This window comes from Clinocottus analis, unplaced genomic scaffold (genome assembly GCF_023055335.1).
Source record: "Clinocottus analis isolate CAN_PGR_092001 unplaced genomic scaffold, fCliAna1.0.p SCAF_7, whole genome shotgun sequence".
In the NCBI taxonomy this organism is placed as follows: domain Eukaryota; kingdom Metazoa; phylum Chordata; class Actinopteri; order Perciformes; family Cottidae; genus Clinocottus; species Clinocottus analis.
In genome coordinates, this window is record NW_027176229.1 from 13503785 (window position 1) to 13525602 (window position 21818).

At 40.0% G+C, this 21818-nt stretch overlaps 3 protein-coding genes and 2 non-coding genes across 11 annotated transcripts in view; 3 read left to right on the top strand and 2 right to left on the bottom strand.

Annotated features, from left to right (window-relative positions):
- Positions 1 to 34: 34 nt before the first annotated feature.
- LOC137805196 (uncharacterized) lies at positions 35 to 5107 on the bottom strand. The gene is made up of 3 exons (XM_068605002.1): positions 5041 to 5107; positions 3379 to 4087; positions 35 to 878 (listed from the first exon to the last, which is right to left on the bottom strand). The coding sequence occupies exons 2-3, from the start codon at positions 4033 to 4035 to the stop codon at positions 192 to 194; spliced, it is 1344 nt and encodes a 447-aa protein (XP_068461103.1). The 5' UTR covers positions 4036 to 4087; positions 5041 to 5107; the 3' UTR covers positions 35 to 191.
- trnai-aau (transfer RNA isoleucine (anticodon AAU)) lies at positions 2357 to 2430 on the top strand. The gene has a single exon. It is a non-coding gene; the product is annotated as a tRNA-Ile (tRNA).
- Positions 5108 to 5448: 341 nt separating the features above from the next.
- Positions 5449 to 5521, top strand: trnaf-gaa (transfer RNA phenylalanine (anticodon GAA)). Its single transcript has one exon. It is a non-coding gene; the product is annotated as a tRNA-Phe (tRNA).
- Positions 5522 to 5757: 236 nt separating this feature from the next.
- Positions 5758 to 19634, bottom strand: fam81b (family with sequence similarity 81 member B). Of its 2 annotated transcripts, none has more exons than XM_068566551.1 (9): positions 19157 to 19634; positions 16589 to 16641; positions 16219 to 16429; positions 15213 to 15331; positions 12816 to 12945; positions 10845 to 10951; positions 8427 to 8562; positions 6956 to 7157; positions 5758 to 6108 (listed from the first exon to the last, which is right to left on the bottom strand). In XM_068566551.1, the coding sequence occupies exons 2-9, from the start codon at positions 16630 to 16632 to the stop codon at positions 5987 to 5989; spliced, it is 1071 nt and encodes a 356-aa protein (XP_068422652.1). In that variant the 5' UTR covers positions 16633 to 16641; positions 19157 to 19634; the 3' UTR covers positions 5758 to 5986. The 2 variants fall into 2 exon arrangements, with proteins under 2 accessions (XP_068422652.1, XP_068422653.1); XM_068566552.1 differs by having other exon boundaries at positions 19024 to 19634.
- mctp1a (multiple C2 domains, transmembrane 1a) overlaps positions 18897 to 21818 on the top strand; it is a 120118-nt gene continuing 117196 nt past the window's right edge. For 5 of the 6 annotated variants that reach the window (XM_068566543.1, XM_068566546.1, XM_068566545.1 and 2 more), the window contains exon 1: positions 18898 to 19821. In XM_068566543.1, coding sequence (XP_068422644.1) covers positions 19288 to 19821 — 534 coding nt within the window. In that variant the 5' untranslated portion in view covers positions 18898 to 19287. Of the gene's footprint in view, positions 19822 to 21818 lie in introns of all 6 variants that reach the window. The other variant, XM_068566549.1, reaches the window with a different exon arrangement.

Consider the following 21818-nt stretch of genomic DNA (forward strand, 5'->3'; position numbering starts at 1 on the left):
GAAGAAAGTAACAGAAGGGCAAGTAAAACATGAGTATAGTTTCAAAAGTATGATTACAGTTGTTGTGAAGTTTTACTCTTTGATCAGCTTTGATTTTCATTCCATTCCTCCACCTCTTTAGAAATGCCATACAGGCATGGATCCTTATTCTGTTTCTCAACAGCACTGCTTTTTAGGCCCTTACTCTGTTCTCAGTTGCTAACATAGCAGACATGCTTTGTCATGAGAGTACAAATGTTTTGCCCACAGCCCCAACATGGATGCTTGATGTGTGTAGAACCCTGCTGTGTCTTCCTCCTGCACAGTGAACACACATCAACAGCACCACCGAGATGTGATGTTGCATCCCCATTTCCTCTGTCAGGATTTCTTAGAGCATTAGCTACAAGCTGCTGAAGCTCGGACAGTATGGTGTTTGGTGCCACTGCAATGCCCACAACCTTCACTTTTTTGGGGTCAAACACACAATCCTCCTCTAGGCCACTGGGCACAGCTTTCATTCCACAGTTGGGCGGCACCCAGGCAGTGTCATAGCCCTGTGTGCTCCAGGTGTACTGCATGGGATGGTTGTCCTTGTCAATGCGCTTGACACGACCAACACGCACACGTAACTCAAAGACCACACGGTCTGAAGAGTCCTTTTTCAATGGATAACGTTCTGCTTTTTTCTTATCACGACTGACATACACTCCCTTTCCCAACATGCCACCTTGTGACTGTTGAAAGCCATTGGCAATGATGAGCCGTGCATTGGCAACGCAGGTCCCATGGTACATGGTGTAGACGCCACTGTCTTTGGGCTCCTGAGACGCCCCCAGCTCCACCCGAGGAGAGTCGTCATCATAGGTCACTTCCCAGCCAAAGAACAGCAGTGACATTTTGATTCAACAAGGGTTGCTGTATAGCTGTCCTGTGAGGAATTCAGACAAAAATATCACATAACAGATCTGGTAGTGATTGGGTTTTGCTTTTCATAAGCAGTATTTACAAACATAATGGATGTAGCTCACATTTCTTAGGACACATTGCAACATTAATGATGGGTGTACATTGCTGCACATTGCTTCACTAAATTTTGTGACCCATTACGTTCTATGCACTATAAGGAATTTCAGCAACATTTTTGCTATAAGCATTCAATTAATTCCATGCCATTATCCGAACCATTCCATTATATTATCTGAACCATTCCATAATATTATCTGAACCAGTCTATTCCATAATATTATTTGAACCAGTTCATTCCATAATATTGTAAGGTATTGTATTGAGTAGTTGGGCAGTGCTATATGAAGCAGTCTTCAAGTGTGTTTCCGGGGCTTTTATTTTGAAGGCGGAAAACTGAACGAAAGGCGCCGAGAAATGTTTGTGGTGAAAGAAGGGAAAGACGTTAATAAAGTAGTTGCCGGCTTGGCTGAACGAACGATCCTCGTGTTGTTATTTTCTTATGATCATACAGTAAGTGCAGGAAGAACCTTCGGTTACAATATTATCTGAACCATTCCATTCCATAATAGTATATGAACCATTCCATATTAGTATCTGAACCATTCCATATTAGTATCTGAACCATTCCGTAATATTATCTGAACCGTTTACGTATACGAAACGCGTATGCTATTTTGGGTCGTGGGGCTCAGGAGCCGATCCCAGCTGACATTGGGCGGAAGCAGGGTCCACCCTTGACAAGTCGCCAGTCCATCGCAGGGCACATATATATTTGAAAGCAGCTGTTACCAAAACTCGCCTTCATCATTAGACACAGGGTCACACTTTTTGATAGCTGTGACAGCAGACATTGTAGCGTCTATATGTTGGCCCAATACTCACAGCACCTGTCAGACGTCTTTCATGTTTGATACTCTATCGTCACAGGTACCAACACTCGTGACTTTATTGAAATACTATTCGGATGCCATTTTCTTATCCTAGTACGAGTTAACCCTTTAAGTTATGTAGACTATCGCTAATTATAATAAAATGAATGTGGTGGAAGTAAGGCGTAATAACACCAACTATTACGTTAACGTGAACTGAACGATTATCACTTACATTTGCAGAAATCCCACCAAATTCGTACTCAGCTAATTTACGTATTTACAGTGTAAATTAGTGAGAAATGGTTAAATGGCTTTTGTATTAACATTTTAATAGTATTAAAGTTAAAAGTATCGTACTGTTCATGTTCAACGTTAGCGTCAAATCTAATGAGTTATAATGTCGTTGAAGTTAATTTACCGTCAACGAGAAGTCGTCTGTTCTGTATGGCTTCAATAACTTTTACTTTCTGTTCCGTACATAAGCAAATCTCTTCCTTATCGGTCGTGTATTGGTAGATTGTTCCTGCCCGATCACTGGCCGGTTAGCTCAGTTGGTTAGAGCGTGGTGCTAATAACGCCAAGGTCGCGGGTTCGACCCCCGTACTGGCCATTGTAGTTTTTTAACTACATCAATTTTCCTTCACGTTTGCATTGATAGAGCAGGAGTCAGGTTTCTAAACTCTAAAACATTTCCTCTAATGTTAAGCACCTTTGGTGGTTGCTGCTTTAGTAGCCCATTATACCTTATATTGAGGCTCTGTCTTGAATAGAGGCCCAGCCCAGAGTCTAAATATAGCCTTCTCAAGCTCAATTATCTCAGAGGATGTTGGTGCATATTCTTCTTCAAGGAAAATTTGTGGGCATTTAGTATTCCAGCTGAGGAAAAAAATATATATACTTCACATTGCACCTTTCATGTCTGTCTAAAAAACTAAATACAGTCCCACTTGTTACTATAACTGCTTGCAGCACAGCTTTGATTTTCAATATATTGTCTCATCTGTATTGCATGTCCATTTAACATTTGTAAAAATGCATGTTTTATTCCTTTCAACTGTTTATTAGTCTTGCATATGCAGAGTTTTGTAACGGCAAAAGTATGTAATTGTGAAACTAGGACTTCATCTGAAAGCTGAGGTTTTCTGATTCAATTCACTAAATATGGAATCATATAAACAAACATAAATACATCATGGGTCTGATAATAGCAATGATGTTTATTGGCTTTACTTCTTTCACTTATACATATTTCTTGCACTCTACATTTTTCAAAATTGATTTAACGATGAAATTTCTTTTGCATTGCACTCCAACATAATGCATGCAAATCAAAGTGTATACAGATTGTGTAGTAGAAATAAGAGCTATGGCTCACTACAAAGTGTAAATTATTGTAGATAATTTACAAAGGTCCCCAAAACATCTCCAGTAGCATTAAACATGTTGCACCTCTTACAGGTATTGTTTTACGTAAGAAAACCAAAGTATGCTAACATCCTGAATTTAGAATTGTCTTTCTAATCTACATCAATGTGCTTCACCCACGTCAGGGTTTGGCCGGACAGACATGCTTGGCCAAGAGAATGCAGATGTTTTGCCCACACTGCCAGCACTGTTGTTTGATGTGTGGAGAACCCTGCTGGGTCTTTCTCTTACACATCGAACACACATGTGCAGCACCATCGCTCCCTTGTCCCGGTTTTGTGGACGTTTTTGAGAGAAGCTGTTGAAGTTCATTCTGTACATGGTTTGGTGCCTTTGCAATAGCCACCACCTTCACTCTCTTAGGGTCAAACACACAATCCTCCTCTAGGCCACTGCGTACAGCCCTGAGGCCACACTTGGGGGGCACCCAGGCAGTGTCGTAGCCATTTGTGTGCCAGGTGTACTGCATGGGATGGTTGTCCTTGTCAATACGCTTCACACGGCCAACACGCACACGCAACTCAAAGATCACGCGGTCTGTGTCGTTACTGTTTAATGGATAATGAGCCGCCTTTTTCTTGTCACGACTGACGTACACGCCCCTTCCCAGCATGCCAGCTAAGGACTGCTTAAAACCATTGGCAAGGATGAGCCTTGCACTGGCAATATTAGTCCCATGGAACATGGTGTATACACCCTGGTTTTGTGGTTTTTGGGATGCCTCCAGCACCACACCAGGAAAAGAAGCACCGTCGTCAACCACCTCCCAGCCAGAGAACTGCACTGACATCCTGATTTAGAAAATATGGCTGATGATGGAGTTGTCTTAAGGCCGAAAAGTTCTAGAGTGGAGAGAAACAAATACAGAAATGTGGCATTATGTTGGGACACAATTAAGAGCAACCAACCAAGATGTAACATTTACTTAACAGAGACAAGTAAAGCTAGTGTCTTACATTAAAATAAAAAAACAATAATCATCACCAAATGTTATTTACCACCTTTTTAAGATGTAAACAAGGTATCAAACTGGTGGTTTATATGAATAACTGCTGTGAATATACATATAATTCATTGAAATTACAGAACTATTTTCACATTTTCACAGTCATTTTTGAAACCATCAAAGAGTCACACTGTTGTACTGAACGACATGTTCCTTTATTACATTACACACAGGCTCTGTAATAGTAGACGTTGTTTTATATTTCAGGTTCTAAAAGTACTTAATCTGCTGGCTAGATTTGTTTTGTGAATTCTAGCATTCAGAAAACATGCATGAAAAATGCCTTCTTTTGAAAAAAATCCACCTTCTAAAAATGTGTGCGTTCAAAAGTGGTCTGATTTGACCCGAACACAGCAGGAAGGCTCAGTTGTCTTCATGCCTATTCATGTTTTAATTAAAGCACTTCCTTATTGTTGAGAGGTGCTTTGCACATAAACGTGCCTTACCTTGAATATTTTTTTTGCTTTAAATTTATAGGCTACGGATTTGAGTGACATTTTTGCTCAGAAGTCTGTTCATCTTGTACATTGATGCTTTGTTGTCTCAATAAATGTTGCTAACTTGAATCTTGATAGCCTTGCTAGTTTCAGTGCCCTCTTATTCTGTTACTGTTCCTTTTTTTTTCTCCATAAGATCCATTCCACTTTATTTCAACGTTTTAACGCTCCTAGTGGGGCTGTGACTTTCTTATACTTTATCATGACTATAACGTGGTTATTTCATTGACATTATTTTTTATAAAATAAGAAAAATAGAGGGCATTTAAACGGTAAAACATTGAGACCTTACCGTCAGTGAGCAGTTCCTTTCTCTGTCAACTCGGTAAGTTTTACTTTCTGTTTCGTGTAGGTTTCATTTACCGAAGTTATCCTCGTGGTCGCTTAACAGCAGTGAAGCGCTGATCGGCAGGTATGACCGAAAAAACCAACGAACAAGACGTACACGGACCTATGACAATCCAGTGGTTTCTCTGTCTGGATCTTTAAAACAAAATGAAGTTAATTTACAAACTAAATGAAGAAAGTATTGAAGAAATAAAAAAAGAGAGAAACTACAATTCTTAACACTTGACTTTGTCTCTACAAACCTACGAGTAAAATGGTTTCAATAATAGACAAGTTACAGTATTCTAGAATGTGTGTTTATAAATATGTATATCGGTATTGGTTTGAGGTAATCAACGTTATAGGAAGTCACGCCGAAATAGCTCAGTTGGGAGAGCGTTAGACTGAAGATCTAAAGGTCCCTGGTTCGATCCCGGGTTTCGGCAAGGTGTTTTGTCTGTCTATCAACGAAATGTTCTACAGTCGACAATATTACCAGTTTATAAAAGTATTTCAACATTGATTTACAGGGTATTTCAGGGTGTATTCTATGGCCATGCGATGATACAGGCACTTCTATTCCTACCTTCTTTTATAATCACATTGTGTGTACACGTGTATGTATAATAAATATATGAATAATAACACAATAACATTTAATATGTATTATTACATTTTTATTTGTTAAAAATAAAAGAAGCATTTACATTCCATTCTCATAATCTTAACACACAGGAAGTTTGTGATTTTCAAAGAGTTATTGAGTTAAGTATAGTTGTGGGCTCATAGAATATGCTATGAACAAATCCAGTGATGAAACAGAAACTGCATGTTTTTTGATTTGAAAAGAGTTTGATTTTTTTTGGCGTGACAGGAACAAGGAATTCCTCTCCAGTTAATTATGTCAAAAGTTATTGAACCAGCTTGCTGCAGACATCCCTGATATCCTTCTGAAGCTTCTCCTTGGTAAGGCGGGATTTGATGTCACCTATCTGCCTCAGGGAGTCAATAGCGTCGTGCACAGCCAGGAACCCTGTTCCAAAGAGAAGCAGGGTGTATGGTGTACAGAGGAAACATTTTACTAATGCCCTACCGATCTCTGTTTCGGATTTCTGGTTAAAGTTATTTAACAATCAGAAATCATGACTTCATTGGTAGTTAAGAGCATACTGCCGGAAATGGAAATATTTCTACATGATGTATGCAGGTGTCTGAGGTGAAGGAATAAACGTTTTACTACAATGATGTGATATGAAATCTCTTCTTCTTTTTCTGACTCAATGCCTGTCTTGCCACGAATATTCACAAGATTCATCAAATATGTATTGCTCTTTTCCCCTCTAATACCATCTCCTGCCATCGTTCCATCCTATACTTAAAATAGAGCAATGGATGGATGGCTCTCTTACACAGAGCGGTGGATGAGCGATGATTCATAGCGCAGTTCACTTCTGCTTTTATTTACTGAAGGAAGCCTCTGCACCTTTGCGCCAGAGCTCCCAGTAAATGAGCTTTCAATTGGCAGTGAAATGGGGATGGATGTCAACAGCAGCTTGATGCCGAGTGAAGCTGCGGTACCGGGCTGACTATGTATGACCTATTAGCTTCATGGTAGGTTAAAGCAGCTGTTGCTCACTTGTGTCTAATTTAATCTGGCTAAAAATCCAAATGTATTTGCTTATACGATTTGGAGCTAATATTCCTCATATAAATATATATTAGTCATGTCACTTCAACTAATGACAAATTCTAAACAGTATCTTTTTCTGACTCTTTTGTGAAGCTTTTCTGCATGTGTATTTCCCCTTGACATGCATAAATGGACTATGTGTGTGTGTTTACTCTCTAATGACAGCATGTTATCGGCAGTTATCACTTACCTTTGTGGTATTCCTGTTTGAGCAGCTGCAGCTCACAACGAAGGCTGCTCTCCACTGAGGTCTCTCTTTTACGTAGCATGGTTTCAGAGCGCTTCAGCTGATCGGCCCGACTGCGGTCGATCTGATACTGCTGGGCCTCAAACTGCTCCACACGGGCCTCCAGAGCTCGTAGCCGGACAGCTGATCGAGACTCTGCCTCTAACTAAATACAGAACACACAACACAGTTTTCAAACGCGCAGCACTGCATCAGAGTTATACGAGAACAGTCCTTTAATTTAGTAGTAATATAAGATAAGATATTCCTTTATTAGTTGCCCGGTTGGGTAATTGCAATATTACAGCAGCAGACAAATAAAGTGCACACAAGAGACACATACTTAATGAAAAAACAAGTAGTATAAATAAAAAAGTATATTTAGTTAAATGATCATAGTACTTGAAACCACAAAGGATATCTATAAGGTTAAGTATTTTCTGGATCGTGTACTGTTAATACTATATCAATAAATGAGAGAAGAGATGTGATGTAGTTGTACAGCAGTACAGCTGGAAGGAAGTCCATCCAACCCTGTGATACAGAGAACAATGATGAGTCTAAGATGTGTCATTAGTGATAAAGTGTCATGTACAATGATACTGTGGGTTTAACAGTGTTTGTTGATCGGGCTGCATCACAGTACAGAATAGCTCAGTCAAGAACAGAAACAGAAGGTTGACATTATTTAATTCTATACAGGAAGTTAGTTTTTACTTTTTATTTTTGAGTCAAATGTTGAATATGAATCTCTCATTAACAGTCCACTATCAAGCCAAATTCCTAAATATTTATAAAACTCAACAAAAGTAGCGTGAATGACACTTAAAGTTTGAATGTTAGGAAAGTTGGTGTCACTGATGGAGGTGTAATCTACCATGTACTGGGTCTGCATTTAAAACTAGTCTGTGACTAAGAAGTGATAGTTGTAAAGCATCAAAGTAAGCCTAAAGAAAAGTCAGCGAGCCTGGGTGGATAGGAAACTGGTTGGTCTGAGTAGCAACAACGGTCTGTAAGGTCAGAGCGGAACCAATTAAGTGTGGCTTCAGCCAAACATAGCGGGAGCTTTGAGAGGTCAATTATTTTTGCAATATGATCTTCATCAGCATTTTTGCATGCTTTTAACCTAAGCAGAGCTTTGTAATTATCTGCACTGCTTAACTAAAAGATAATTTGCAGTCAGAAGGCGTTGCGAAAGCTTTCAAAAGTCATAACCATATAACTTTTGATTTCTGTAACTGTTTGTCAGTCATCATGTCACAGGTATCATGGTTATTTCAAATGTAGAGGCATGCAAAGGCAAAAGAGGCAAAGATACAGAATGCAGACATGCCATGTCTGCATATGGCCTGCATATTAACTGAATGGTGATATTGTGAACAAAATTGCATGAGCTGTTGGTAAAACTGATGATAACGATCTGACGCTATGTTACCATTTTGTCCTGCAGTTGTGTGCGGTGCTGCTGGCTGCTTTCCGCATGAGTCTGGGCCAAGCTGTTGAACTGTTGTTCTGTCCGCTTCCTCAGCGAATCTGCCTGCTCCTTGGCTTCCTTCAGGTCTCCTGACATCCTGCAAAGCCATCAGCAACAGAAAGAAGACAAATGCTGCCGGCTTTACGTTTGAAAATGCAGTCACAGATGAAAATTGCATTTTTTTTCTTCAAACTAGACACTGAAAATTCCATTAGTATATTAGGTAAGTTTTTTAATGTCTTTTAAATGTATACAGAGTATATCTGGTTTGCTGGAAGCCTCTGCAATGCCGTCATATAGAGCTCCTACTTGGCACTACTTGGTGCTTGGCTTGGGAATAAGAATTTATCTGTTCCATAACCAATACTTTACCTCCCCTCCCTCTCTTGTTGATGGTGGTTGATGCGCAGCAGAACACGGTTACTTTGAGGTTGAATGCTGCTGCTATTTCGGCATAGAGACACACAAACCCACATTCTTGTGGTGGAAGGATGCTGCATGAACACTTAAGAAACACTTGGGTTGATCTTATGGCCTTTTTGTAGCTCTGTTTGTTAGGTGGACCAAAACAAATCTCCTGCTCCCTGTGATATTGGACTGTGTTGCCATTTATATAACTGTATGTATCTAACATTACTCACATAAGCCCATTGGGACAACACTGTTAAAATGTCTCAGTTGAAAGCTGCAACCTTAAACACACTGAGTGATATATGATGTGGGCTGTATTGTAACATAACACACGATAGGCAGTGTCTCATCAACATTTTCTTTTATATATTAAACATATTGGAAGCTCAAATCAATTTGCTTTATTTCCTCAAATACAAGGGATTTGATCTTAGAGAAAAATCAATGAGGCAAATGACAGGGCCACGTGTGTGTGTGTCTGTTTGCCTGCAATACAAATCTGACTCCTCCTGCTACAAAGTCTTGTATCTAATCAGACATGCTGCAACAGAGACACCTCATTTATAACTCTGCGCTGGCAGGCTAATCTGGTTAATGTTGACAGTTGTTTGGCCAGGCCTCGTAGACAACCGGACAGCTGATTTGGCCATGTTAGATGAGCTTTCAGAATCTACTTGTCTCCATGAAGGTTAATCATTTCCCTAATATAAAATGGTCAGTGTGCCGACATGTGATTGCGGTTGTTGTGTTCTTGAGCTTATCTGAAACTTCAAGCATGTGTGATTTGTTTCTCAATGGCACTAACTGTGAGAAGTAACGGTGTGCAACTGAGCAGGGTTTTTCAAGTTGTTTGTGGTTTTAAGGCACTGAATACTGTGCTTAAGTTGCCTTGAACAAAATTGGGAGTTTTAGTTGTGACTAATTATCTCGTAAATAAACTAGGTGGTCAGAGAGCTGATAAGGTTTTACTTTGATGTTTAACAAAAAGCCAGGAGGATGCAAAATCTGTGGACTAAGCTGTTTGCTTTGACAATAAATTGGCAACGCAAAAGACAAAGCAGGTTTGGAGAGTGAATAAACAAGGAAATCCTTGGATAGTTGGATATAATATTGGTATGTACCTTTTTGGTTAATATTCTCTATGGCTCAGAAACACAGACAAAGTTGCTTACATCTATTTTTACATGATCAGTGACCCTGTTTTCATTACAGATATAATATATCTGTACCATGTCCACCATAGTAAAACTATACGACTAATTTTGCATATTGTTGCCAATTGAGTACATTTGTGAAATGGATTGATAAATCAACTTAACAAGCATCTTCTCATCCTCTAGTAACAAAAGATGAGATGGTCATGGGTCTGAAATGCCCAACTACAGAGAGTTTGGACTGACTGGTATGGTATTGGATAAATTAATTAGTAATTAATAGACTATTATACATGAGTCTGGGCAGAATGAAAAAGGGAACATAAATTATTTCTTGCAGAGTACTGCTGAAAGGCAAATTAGCCACCGCAAACAGCAAACTGAAAAACAGTATAGTCTTCAAAAAAGTAAAGTCAGGAGAATATATAGAAATACAAAAAAACCATTGCAAACTCATGTTTAAAGACATGTAAAATTATAACTTACGTCTACATATGTGTCTGACAGAGCATTTTTACAAGAACACTAATCCAATTATTGTAGAAAAAAATATCCTCATGTTTAAATTATAATACACACTTTGCAACATATATGTTTGATAATCAGGTAAATCCTGAATTCCTGCACAAATAATGAGCATTACAAGATAGGATGTGTTGCTGTGCAGTATCAGTTGTGAGTTCGGTGCACCACTGAGCACCGAGGTCAGCCCTTGAGAGGAAACAAAAATAATAAATCAAACTAATACATGACATAGCATTTAAACCTAGGGGTTTTGGGATTGTGCTTCCTCTTGAACTAATGGCCTAATTACCTGGTTTCTAGTAGTTTAACTTGTGTATGCAGATCTGCAATAGAGATCTTTTGATCCTGGAAATGCTCTGCCATTGAGGCCTCCAGTCTCCACAGGTCATGATGAAGCTGGAAAAAGAAAACACACAAACATATGCTGTTATGTGACATTGCATCTTGTGGTGCCGGCTCCATGATCTGACCTTTACACTACGGTTTTTGCTGACTCGAGCTGATTAAACTGCTGCTCCACTACTCCTGTGGATAGCAAGGACTGGGAGTAACAGTGGTGGCCCACTTTCTCTGCTTTTTCAATTATCTTTATGACACATGCTTGACCTCTGCTTCACAGCTAATGTGCTGCCATCACAATGACTTACACCCCTGCGCCACCAACATAACTGAGTGCAGGCTCAATGTAAGGAGAGTGTGGTTGAGGGCAGTTGTGGTCGGCTTTGGATTTAGTAAAGTGATGGAGAGTATTGTAACATTTGTCCTGATCCAGTGCTTTTGTACTTTGTATTATATTTAGCTTGTAAAGAAAATGGGACCCAAAAGTGCAGTAAAAGCTGTTTATGGAAAGACCTGTAAATCCCCATTTGAATGAATTTTACATAATATTTCTCATTTCAGCGTCTGTGGTTGCGCCCCCTGACTTCAATTGATAAGGCCAGGTTCACTAAGCGGCAGTAAACTCCAACTCACCTGCCGAACAGTCAGCCATCCTCTTGAGAGTAAACAGCAAACAACCCCTGTGTATACTGCCAGATTATTATGTCCTTTATGCAAGCTGCATTTAAATCCATTTGAACGCCCTTTAAACCTAAATAAATTAACAAACAAGAATATAATTCCTTTAATTTGAGACCGGAGTATTCAACACCATCTCATGATAGTAAGGTAAGGACTAGGTTTGGGTTGAAGACTTTGCTACTTAGTGTAATTTGGCATAATTTAATAAATATGGAAAAAAAGATTAAACATTAAACAATGCAGATGTGTCTTTAAGTCTGTACGTAGGTAAAGCAGGGCTTTTCGCACAATGCTACTGCCGGAATACTCAAAATGATAACGCTAGCCTAACATGCTGACGATTTAACAGGTATAATATATAATACTAACATGCTGACATTTAATAGGTATAACATATAATACTAACATGCTGGTGTTAAACAGGTTTAATGTATAATGCTAACATGCTGGTGTTAAACAGGTATAATGTATAATGCTAACATGCTGGTGTTAAACAGGTATAATGTATAATGCTAACATGCTGACGTTTAACAGGTACAATATATAATGTTCTAACGTGTTTATCATTTTAATTTAGTGCTAACACTTTCTAATTAGCAATAAACCCAAGTAAACCCATGCTTGTGCAGATATTTTTACATAATCTAAACTATTGGGCAAATTGAACGAGTGAATAATGACAAGTGAAGCAATCGATGAAGTCAGACCAAAGCTTTGATGGCAATCCATCCAGCAGTTGTTGAGCCATTTCACTCAAAAACACAAATCTCAAACTCATGAAAAGTCAGGAGATCACTAAAATCATTAGGAATCACCCTCTAGGAACCATGAATGTTTGTCCAAAATTTCATGGTCATTCATCCTAAAGTTGAATTGTCAATCTGCTGGTGGTGCTAGAAAAAGAGCTGGGATAACCAACTTCATTAAATTCATTTTCTCAGCATCATAAATCTATGAAAAACTAACGTCATATCGATCCATGGGACATTATTATGGTTACAAATATGCAATTCACCATTTAAGTTTTGCAATATTGCAAATATTGAAATGTTTCCTCCTGCAGCAGTTCCGTCTTGAGCTTTACACGGATGAAGAATGATTTGATGTCCAAGTATGTATCAAATAATGAACTTTTAAAGACTATGAAGATTTTTTTGGCTCTGGTGTTTAGATACTTTGTATAAAGTGTGGTTTAATGTGCTGCCTTACTCTTCGTCAGCATTTGCGCACAGTCGCTCACCTTGACGTGCAGCTCTTTGAGTTGTGCATCCGTGGCTGACTTGAGCTCTGCCACTTCCTGCTGCAGTCTAATCCCCCGCCGCTCCGCATGGCTCATGTCAGCGCTCAGCGTGGCGATGCTGACATCGCACCTGACATGGTAAGCAGAGAGGCACCACTGAATGAGGATACTTAAATGGGAGGGAGTTAAAGGATTACGGGAAAAATGAAATTGTTAAATCAGGATAGACTAAAGACTGGAAACAACAGGGAGAAGGTGCTTTCTGAAGCACAATCTGTTCAGACAGTAGATAAACGGCCAGATTGGACAAAGAGCAGACAGACAGTATAAGTAATTTCCAAGGCAAGCTGATGGCATCCAGGAGAAGGCTGTGCTGAATCCTAAGCAGTACTCTTTCATCATTTGAATGCTCACTTAGCACATTTGAACGAGTCAGTGGATACGTTTGACTGTAATGATGAAATACTAGTGGAAACACAGGCAAAACATGAAATGTATCATCAAATACAACCAGCAGGTTGTGAAAAAACTACTTTACAGCCTCTCATGCCACACGTTATATCAACTTTTTTTCTGGTCAGTTTATATAATATGATGATCTTTATTGTCAACTTTGTAGCTCTGTTCCTTCCTGTGCTAAATTTAAGATGCCGTCACTGAACCAGTACAAACTCTCACTCCCCTTCTCTAGCAGGAATACTGTGTTTATATCAATATAATATTTGTAAAACGCAAGCTCAACAACTAAAGCTAACAACTAATTTTGGATATGCCCAGGGTGAAATGAGGGTTATTTCCCTTCAGACCATTAAAGTGTTTCCATAAATATAACTTTAAAAACCACTGGCCCCCTTTTTAACTCCAGTTAAGCCCCAGCTATTTCGGGTGGTTTGCATACCATACAACAACAAATACACATATATTTCCTCAACCACAAGGTCTATTTGAATAATTTTATAAAGGTATAATATACAGAAAACACGTTTGAGTCTAGTTTGAGGTTAATATAGCAGAACAAATACTTTAAGGATGTATTTTCCCTTTTTATTGATTTTTTTTCTACTATAAAATAGTACTGTGTTAACTGTATTTCTAAAAAGTGTGACTTTGGTTAAGTAAAATTAAATAATTTTAGTAATTCATTGAGTGCAGATTTCATGAAACGTAGGTTTAGGTTTGCTGAAGGCAAACATCTTGGACACCTCAGGTTCCACAACAAAAGGGCTCTGTGTGGAATATTGTTTCATCCTTAAGCAAGTCATACTTTAGTTGTTTGACTGGAATGTGGTTGGTGTGTCTTGCTGAGGCTTTGTCTGGCAGTATATTTGGCAATTGGTAGATTCTGCAGGTCGTAAGCTTTCCAGAAAGGTGTGCCAATCATGTGTGGCATCAAGCTCGGGATATGAAAATTGATATTTTCATAACTTGGGGAGCTCTCTTAAGTCACTTTTGAGTCCTCTCGAGTCATATTTATGGTTTATGTTAATATTTATGGTTGAATTGTGTTATACACAAGTAAAATGGACATATATGCTCTTGTAAGGCCAGGCCATGTCACATCAGTGGCTCTGTTATGGATTCATGAGAGTAAGAGGACTTTGAGAGTGAGAAAGACCTCCTGAAGAATTCTGCCCCCAGTGTTGGGGGTGCTGCGGCTCATCATTAACTTGCTACATTATTTAGGACTAACACACAATAGGTCATTTAGCCTGAGGTTGTTCTACAGCTTTTATTGGACCATAAATCAGCTGTTTGTTAAATAATAAGCAATATCCCCTTTCACCATCGATTTCTTAAACATCACGGAGAAAGCAGGCCAGATGTGAAATAAGATGTTCACAACATCCATCTACTGTCCAATGAGAACACATATTATTGCCAGTGATGTTTAAAATAATTCAGCCGAGGTCACCACACTGCAAAAAACAATCCTAATGCAATCTAATGACGATGTCAGCAATCCAATCTAATAAGCTAATGAATAAGTGACCATCAGCAGCTGTGTTCAAGTCTATACTGAACATTAATTCAGTGTGGTGAAAAGGAAATAATGAGTGTGTGCATATGTGTGTATGCGTGCGTGCGAGTGTCAGAGGCGATGCCACAACGACTTAGAAGTTGTGAGACTGTGAAGAGCTGTCAGACAGGACGCAGGCTATACAATTGCACTTCATTAAAGAAAGAGAAAATAAGATAAAAAGGAAAGAAAAGATAATCTGTCAAATCACTTGTGCACCAGACATGGGTCTAAATGATTGTAACATCCCTCCAAATACTGCTTTGGATGAAAGTTTTAATGTGCTAACACTTGGCAGTAGTTACATTACTGTGTTTGTTAACACTCTAAACAGTTTGTACCTTAGTGTTTGCAGACATTATCTGACCTGCTGTGCATACCTGGCTACTCTGCCTCTCAGGTCTCCAATGCCAGCCACGTTCTTCTGGTCCAGGCTTTGAACAGCCATTGTGGTTCCAGAGGTGATGGAGTCCCGCTGGGCGGTCTGTCTCTTCAGTGCCTGCTCAGAACAAAGACAGCCTGTTTGTCTATTTCTGGTGTATGTCAATCAGCAGTAAGATACAGATTAAACAAAATGTACAAACAAAGCATTCATATTTTTAGGAGGTATTGAATATTGAATATTATATTTTATATTTTATTCACAAGTAATATTGTTTCATTCTTATAGTTTTTTATTTTAATAGTTTTTTGTTTAATTATTTGTAGTGCGCTTACTTACTAGTCTTTAGATTGGTTATTGGTTTATTAATTAGGTAATGGCACCTGGAGATTACTTAATGAGTAGGTAGGTACAGGACTGGGATGCACCTGGGGAGGCTATGAATTATTTTACCAGCTCACCAGGGAGAGGTAGCATGGGAGGTTCTTTGTTCTTTTGTTTGTTTGTTTTTTTCAATTCCCGTTCTGTCGCTCCTTTTGATGCGGACAAATAAACTATACTTCTAAAACTATCATTATGTGTACAGATACTGTGTACATCTTTAATGTTCTGCTTAAACAGACAAAATGTCCACAGCTGATGTTGATGAGGAGCCGGGCAGGCGTTGCTCAGGCGCTGCACCATTCTATCAGGTGTAATCAAATCAGATGTGAGTTTGCGGGCACGAGAGTGTGTGTCCCGTCATGTGCTGCTGCACATCAAAAGAGAGGAGAGGAGAGGAAAGCAGAAAAAAAGAAGGAGTAAGAACAGACGACAAGACGGGTAGTGAGAAAAGGGGGTCCACACATGGACAATGCCTTGCTTCACATAATGAGAATATATTTTAGACGAAAGAGGCAACAGAACTCATGGCAACAATACAATACAATACAAATACAAACAATACAAATACATGCATTTGTACATTTTCCATAGAACGACCTTCCATCTACCCACTTGTATACCTGTATGTCCACGCTAAGCTGCTTGACAATGCGTGTGATGATCAGTATGTGATTCTCGAGCAGCTTGCGGGACAGTGCCTGGACCTGGACGGAGCCATGGGCGGACTGCAGACCTGCTGCCACCTCCCGTTTAATCCTGCAGGCCTGTTCCAGCAGCACAGCCAGTGTCCTCTCCTGACTGCTCAGACCGCCCTCCAATACCTGGTCAGGCCTTAATCAGGAAGTAAACAGAGACAGATAAACAAGCTGTGAGATCTTAAAGTTTATAATAGCATTAGAAGAAAACATTCAAATTAGAAGAATAATGAAATAGAAATAAAATAGAAGAAGCAATACATCTGCAAGAGAGTAATTCAATGACAATAGTTACTTGGTGGGGTTCTGATAGGGCTGTAACTTTAACCTGTGTGACATTCTTCTTGTCTTAAAAGAAAGAAAAAAAAAGCATATTACATATTGTGGTGAGATATACAATAGTTTTTCCTCAAATGCAGTTTCTAATCTGCTTTGTCAACCTTCCTGCAGTGTTAAATGTATTATTATTTTATTATTGTTAATTGTTAAAATCAATACAAACATTTGTTAGTGCTATCTGGGCACAATGAAAACAATATAAGGTCATATAATATGTTCCTTTCGTTTACGACAATTTAGAATACTTACAGGCCTGAGCTTTTCTTCTGGCGGCCAGCTTTTGAGTTCATGTGTTTGTGTTGTCACATAGTAACTGTGGTCTCCTTGAGCGGGGTGTGTCAGCCTGCCAGTGTGAATTTTCCAACACAGTAATGTGATATTATTACTGTGTATACTTGGTGAAGCGGCTTAACTCGGAAAACTAGAATATTAAGTGTGAACATTAGTAAACATTAGTAGACATAAGTTAGTTCTTCACTTTATTTGTATCACTTTACTTAGATGTATTTTTTTTTTTACATTGCACCTCCTTTTACTAGAGGTAGCTTAAACAGGGTGGAAGTAAATACCTTAATTATGAATGGTTTGGAGTTTTCATTAGTTTATTACAGATAACGAACATAAATTATTATCTTCACGTTACATTCTAATTGTAACTTAAATCCATATTCAGATCAAGTTTGGCCTGTTTATTGGCCAGCACAAGAGGTCATACGCAACTGTGGCTGAAGCCGGCTGAAGCTTGAAAAGAGAATACGTGATTGTGACTGGGCCCAGGCGGTAAGGGAATATTGGCCAGTTGAGCTCCATATCCTTTCCATCGGCTGTTTCATCTCACACAATATAACTAGTTATCCATTGAACGCTGGGGTTTTCTCTGACTGAATCTATTATGAGAGGCATGACTCAGTGAAAACTGCCTTATTATGTTTCGTTTAACCAGGACCTGACCTACATTATCATACAGTGCGATAGTCTAGTATTGCCGCTGCATTACAGTTGCAGTCTGTGGAACAGAGTATGAGTTTTTAATTGTCTGTGTCTGTGTAGGTATGTGTGGGCACAGGTGTGTGTGCACATTAACACACACTGGACTAGATTCCAGAATATCTACAGACTCATCAGTTATCCAGAAGGGCTGATGGTAGCTGAAAGGAATAGTTTGGCTCACATTACCATGTATTTAACTGAGAGGGGTTCAGAGCAGTCCCTTGTGTTGCTGCCAGGGCCTGTTGTCATTAAAATGGTGTATGTACATTGAATGCAATATCAACCAAAGCCATAACTTGTCAGTGGCTTGTCACCTCATGTTTGATTTAGATCCTAATTAGTCACAGATGTGTCATAAAAAAAAAGTTAAGTTAAATTAGGTATTCTTCTATTGAGGTCAGTGTTGCCATATATTACTACACGACACTAAAGGCTGATTATCATTTGATCATTATTAGAGGTTCGAGGTCAAGAGCTCGAAACAGAAAGCTTTGTCAGTGCCACTCATCTTCAACACCACTCCTATCACAAGTGATACCAGGTTAAGTGTTTCACATGAATACATGTCCATGCAGGTAGCATGCAAGTCCTTGGACTCTCCGTTCCTCTTTGTCGTGGGATGAAGTTCAACCAGCTCTACCATTCACCTAAGAAGTATATTTTCAGCATCCCTGTTTGCAAAAAAAAGGTCATTCTGTGACCTCTTCTTTTTGTGTGTGCTACAGGGAGTTAGATGAGAGAGGTATTCACTCTTGCTGTTACTGTCTGTGTGTTTGTTTACAGGATAGTGGGCACAGTGTTAATTAAGGGGACAGGGCAGCAATGAAGCCAGGGCCAGAGGGGGAGGAATAATGAGTTATGCACAGCAGAATCAGCATCCAAAAAGAGAGATGGCTGTTGAGCACTGCGTGCTCGCTGCTGTGTGTGGGTGATAACATTTACTGCAGCCTGACCTCTTTGACAGAGAGAAGATATCCAGATATATAGCTACAGTGCAACAACATCCACACTAAACACATAATTTACCAAGGTCACGGTTTTGAAAGTGACTCTAGAGGCTGAACATCATTAGGCACCATCAGATGGGGGTGACAGAGGATCCACAGTTGAATTCTAAATATCTCCACGAGGCATTTTGGGGTTGCGTTATGCAATCACCAGCCTCCAGATTATCCAGTCAAGTGACATGGTTGGCCAGAGGGAGGCGCGGTGCAGCCTTCGTCCTTCATTTGAATAAAACAATTAATGGGGAAGTTCAAGTTGACTTTTGTAAAGCACGTTGGGCAGAGCAGAGGCACAAAGACCACCAACAACCAAGCGGAGCGTTTACCAAAGCATTTCCAGGAAGACCTGCTGAAGCCGCTGCGTGTGTCCTAACTTCACCACTGAGCTGACACATACCTTCAACAGATGAGACTATGATGCTTGCCGTCTAACAAGCGTGCTGCACAGTGTGTCACACAGAATCCACAGTGCTGCTGCCTGAAAGGCATTCTGCAAGGTTCGTTGGAGACTAACACCCCCTTCATCTCACCGTGCGTCTTCTTCTTGGCGCTCTAAACTGATCATCAGTGAAAGTGCTCCCGAGCTGAAGCAGCCTAACTGTACTGTCATTCTTCCACCATTCAGTGTGTGCTCAGGCTGGCTGGCTGCTGCACAGGCACCATGGAGCAAAAATCACCTAAGGATGAGGGCACCGCCAAAGGACAAGAGTCTCTGTCCTACCAGCGGAGGATGTGGAAGAATTTCCAGGAGAAAACCAAGCCTTGGCTGAGTCCTAAACTGGGCTCGGAGCGTCGTGGTGGCGGGGGCGCGCAGGGCAGCAAAAAGGAATCGGGGTTATGGATGTTTAAGAGGAAAAAGAAACACTTGGACCGGGTGTTTTCGTCGTCTCAGCCAAATCTGTGCTGCTCTCCGCCGGCGCCTTTTGAAGGGGACAAGAAGTCCCATGGGAGCGACGCGGTCCCCGGCCCCAGCAGCGACGGACACCCCCTGCACTCCCTGGGCGCAGCCTCCGGAGTCACGGGGAGCAAACCAGAGTTGACGGCACATGAGAGCCCAAAACTCCTCGTGTCCCAGCTGATCATGTACCAGCAGAAGAGCTCCTCGCTCGGCTCGGCGTGCTTCGAGAAACTGGTGGTGGACCCGGCCGAGCTGGTGGGAGAGGAGGAGCAGCTGAGTGAAAACGCAAGTGATTCTGTGAGTAAAGACCCATATAGTAAAAACATGCATATGGAACATTATCTGTTTGTAGCAAGCATCTCTCGCACAATTTCACAAAAATGTCACAAAATGAAATAAAGAAGTCAAGTTTCGTGATGGTGGTGCTACGACGTGCTCACGACCCGTGTCATGTGATGCACCCATCAATGTGCTGGTCCAATGCTTTCCTTACTCACTCCAGTAGCATTTAAAAAGGACTGTATGGGCCATATGACTACAACCAATACCAGACAGCGTGTGCCTCTGTGACCAGCACCACAACGAGCTTACATCACAATCTGCTTGTTTTGCTACCATGTCACCATCGCAGTCACCCCGTTTTATTATCCTGGCTGTGCACATTACAGACTCCTTGATAGGATTTCTTATCTATGGTCTGACCAGCATCATTTTGGCCTCATGCTTTTCTCCCAGTGGGCTATAGGTTCTGTCCCTTCACAGTCCAGCTATCCCAGTGTCCTTGCCAGTAAACAGAAGCTGTAACCGGGCTCTGCTTGTCCATCTTATGTTTCCCTTTCATGAGAAGGGGCCAATTTACAGGCATGCTACTGGCAGAGTTGGAGATTGATGAGGGATATATTTTCACACAACTCAACATGCTGAGTCAGGGTACTCTAGGGAAAACAGTATCCTATCAAAGGGATGTGTGAGCTAGAGTAGAGAATTCTTCATTCACAAAAATGACTTACAGCCTTAAAGGTTTGAAAGGAAACCTTTAAATTCATATGACGAATGCCGTCTGCTGAGTAATAACAGTAAACTGTCTCTAAGGTCAAGTGTGGTCCCATGACTTGTCCACTTGATAGTAGTCTAATTCAAAAGTACCATGCCATTTCAGATGGGCTATTCTGATATTTAACAGTGCTGCCGACAGTGCATTCTGTTTCAGTGGCAGCTGTTATTGCAAAGCTTTTCATCTCACCACTACTGAGGTGTTCCAGACCTGCTTTTCTGAGCATCATCCAGAACGATGTCTCAAATTGATTTAGCATATGAGCATACACTTTTCCCCACTGAAGTTATTATCAAATATGTCTTATCCATTACATATAGTGCAATGCAATGCACTTAGCTGAAGAGGTAAAGAAAGCATCTATAAATGACTTCATCGAAATGGATCCTGCAAGTTTCATCACAGCACTTACAGGTCAGTTACATAATACAATGGGATCTCACTTTGCCAAATAAAGTCTGACATTCAGTGAGAGACATTAGTTATGTCCCGTTGTTGCATGTTTACCCACGGTTCTGTTCGTCATTTGTTAGATTTTCCATTCCAGAGGAGAATAGGGGTAAATATGACTGACAGCGATAGCATCATCTTCTCGAGTTTTAGTCAGTGATATACATTTGTGGTTGGCACGGCTGTATGCATGTACAATCACAGATGTAAGATATACTGTATGAGTTTAGTCTAGTATGAAATTAAGTTAGAGGTATAGAAGAATGAGGAAAAGATGGCACAATATGATGGGTGACGAGAGGAAATAAATGAAGACAGATCAGACAGGGTGAATGTAATGTGGGGCGATGAGGGATGAGATGAGATGAAGATTTGATTTGTGAAAATAAGATTAAGATGAGAGGGGCGATTTGAACGGATGAGATTATACATGCTTTTTTAATACCTGGGCGGAAATCAAGTACTACAAATAAGTCAGTGAAAAAAACCTTCAACATCAAAACAAAAAGACAGGTAATTTAGCTAAAAAGGTCTACAGTTGATGTGTGTGCATTTCTGGGCATGCAAACTTTCTGCTTTTGTTTGCATATACAGAATTGACGGTGCATTTATGTGCTGCCTAACCCAACACGGATTGTTAATCAAAGTCACACACTTTTAGAGTCGTCACAAATCCAGCATAAAGTGAATTTATACAACTTTTCATTACTAAAATGAGAGCATAAAGCTACAAGCCACCATTTCATAAATTAGATAAGAATATATGAAACATAATTTTGCAGTTTGATTT

Excerpts from the sequence above, each read along its gene's own strand:
- LOC137805196 (XM_068605002.1), bottom strand. The coding sequence starts at position 4,035 with ATGTCAGTGCAGTTCTCTGGCTGGGAGGTGGTTGACGACGGTGCTTCT. Across the intron at positions 879-3,378 it reads TGGCCAAGCATGTCTGTCCG|ATGTCACTGCTGTTCTTTGG; the intron begins GCCAAACCCTGA and ends TGTTGAATCAAA.
- fam81b (XM_068566551.1), bottom strand. The coding sequence starts at position 16,632 with ATGTCACACAGGTTAAAGTTACAGCCCTATCAGAACCCCACCAA. Across the intron at positions 8,563-10,844 it reads GTTAAACTACTAGAAACCAG|GATGTCAGGAGACCTGAAGG; the intron begins GTAATTAGGCCA and ends ATGGCTTTGCAG. Across the intron at positions 6,109-6,955 it reads CAAACAGGAATACCACAAAG|GGTTCCTGGCTGTGCACGAC; the intron begins GTAAGTGATAAC and ends TCTTTGGAACAG.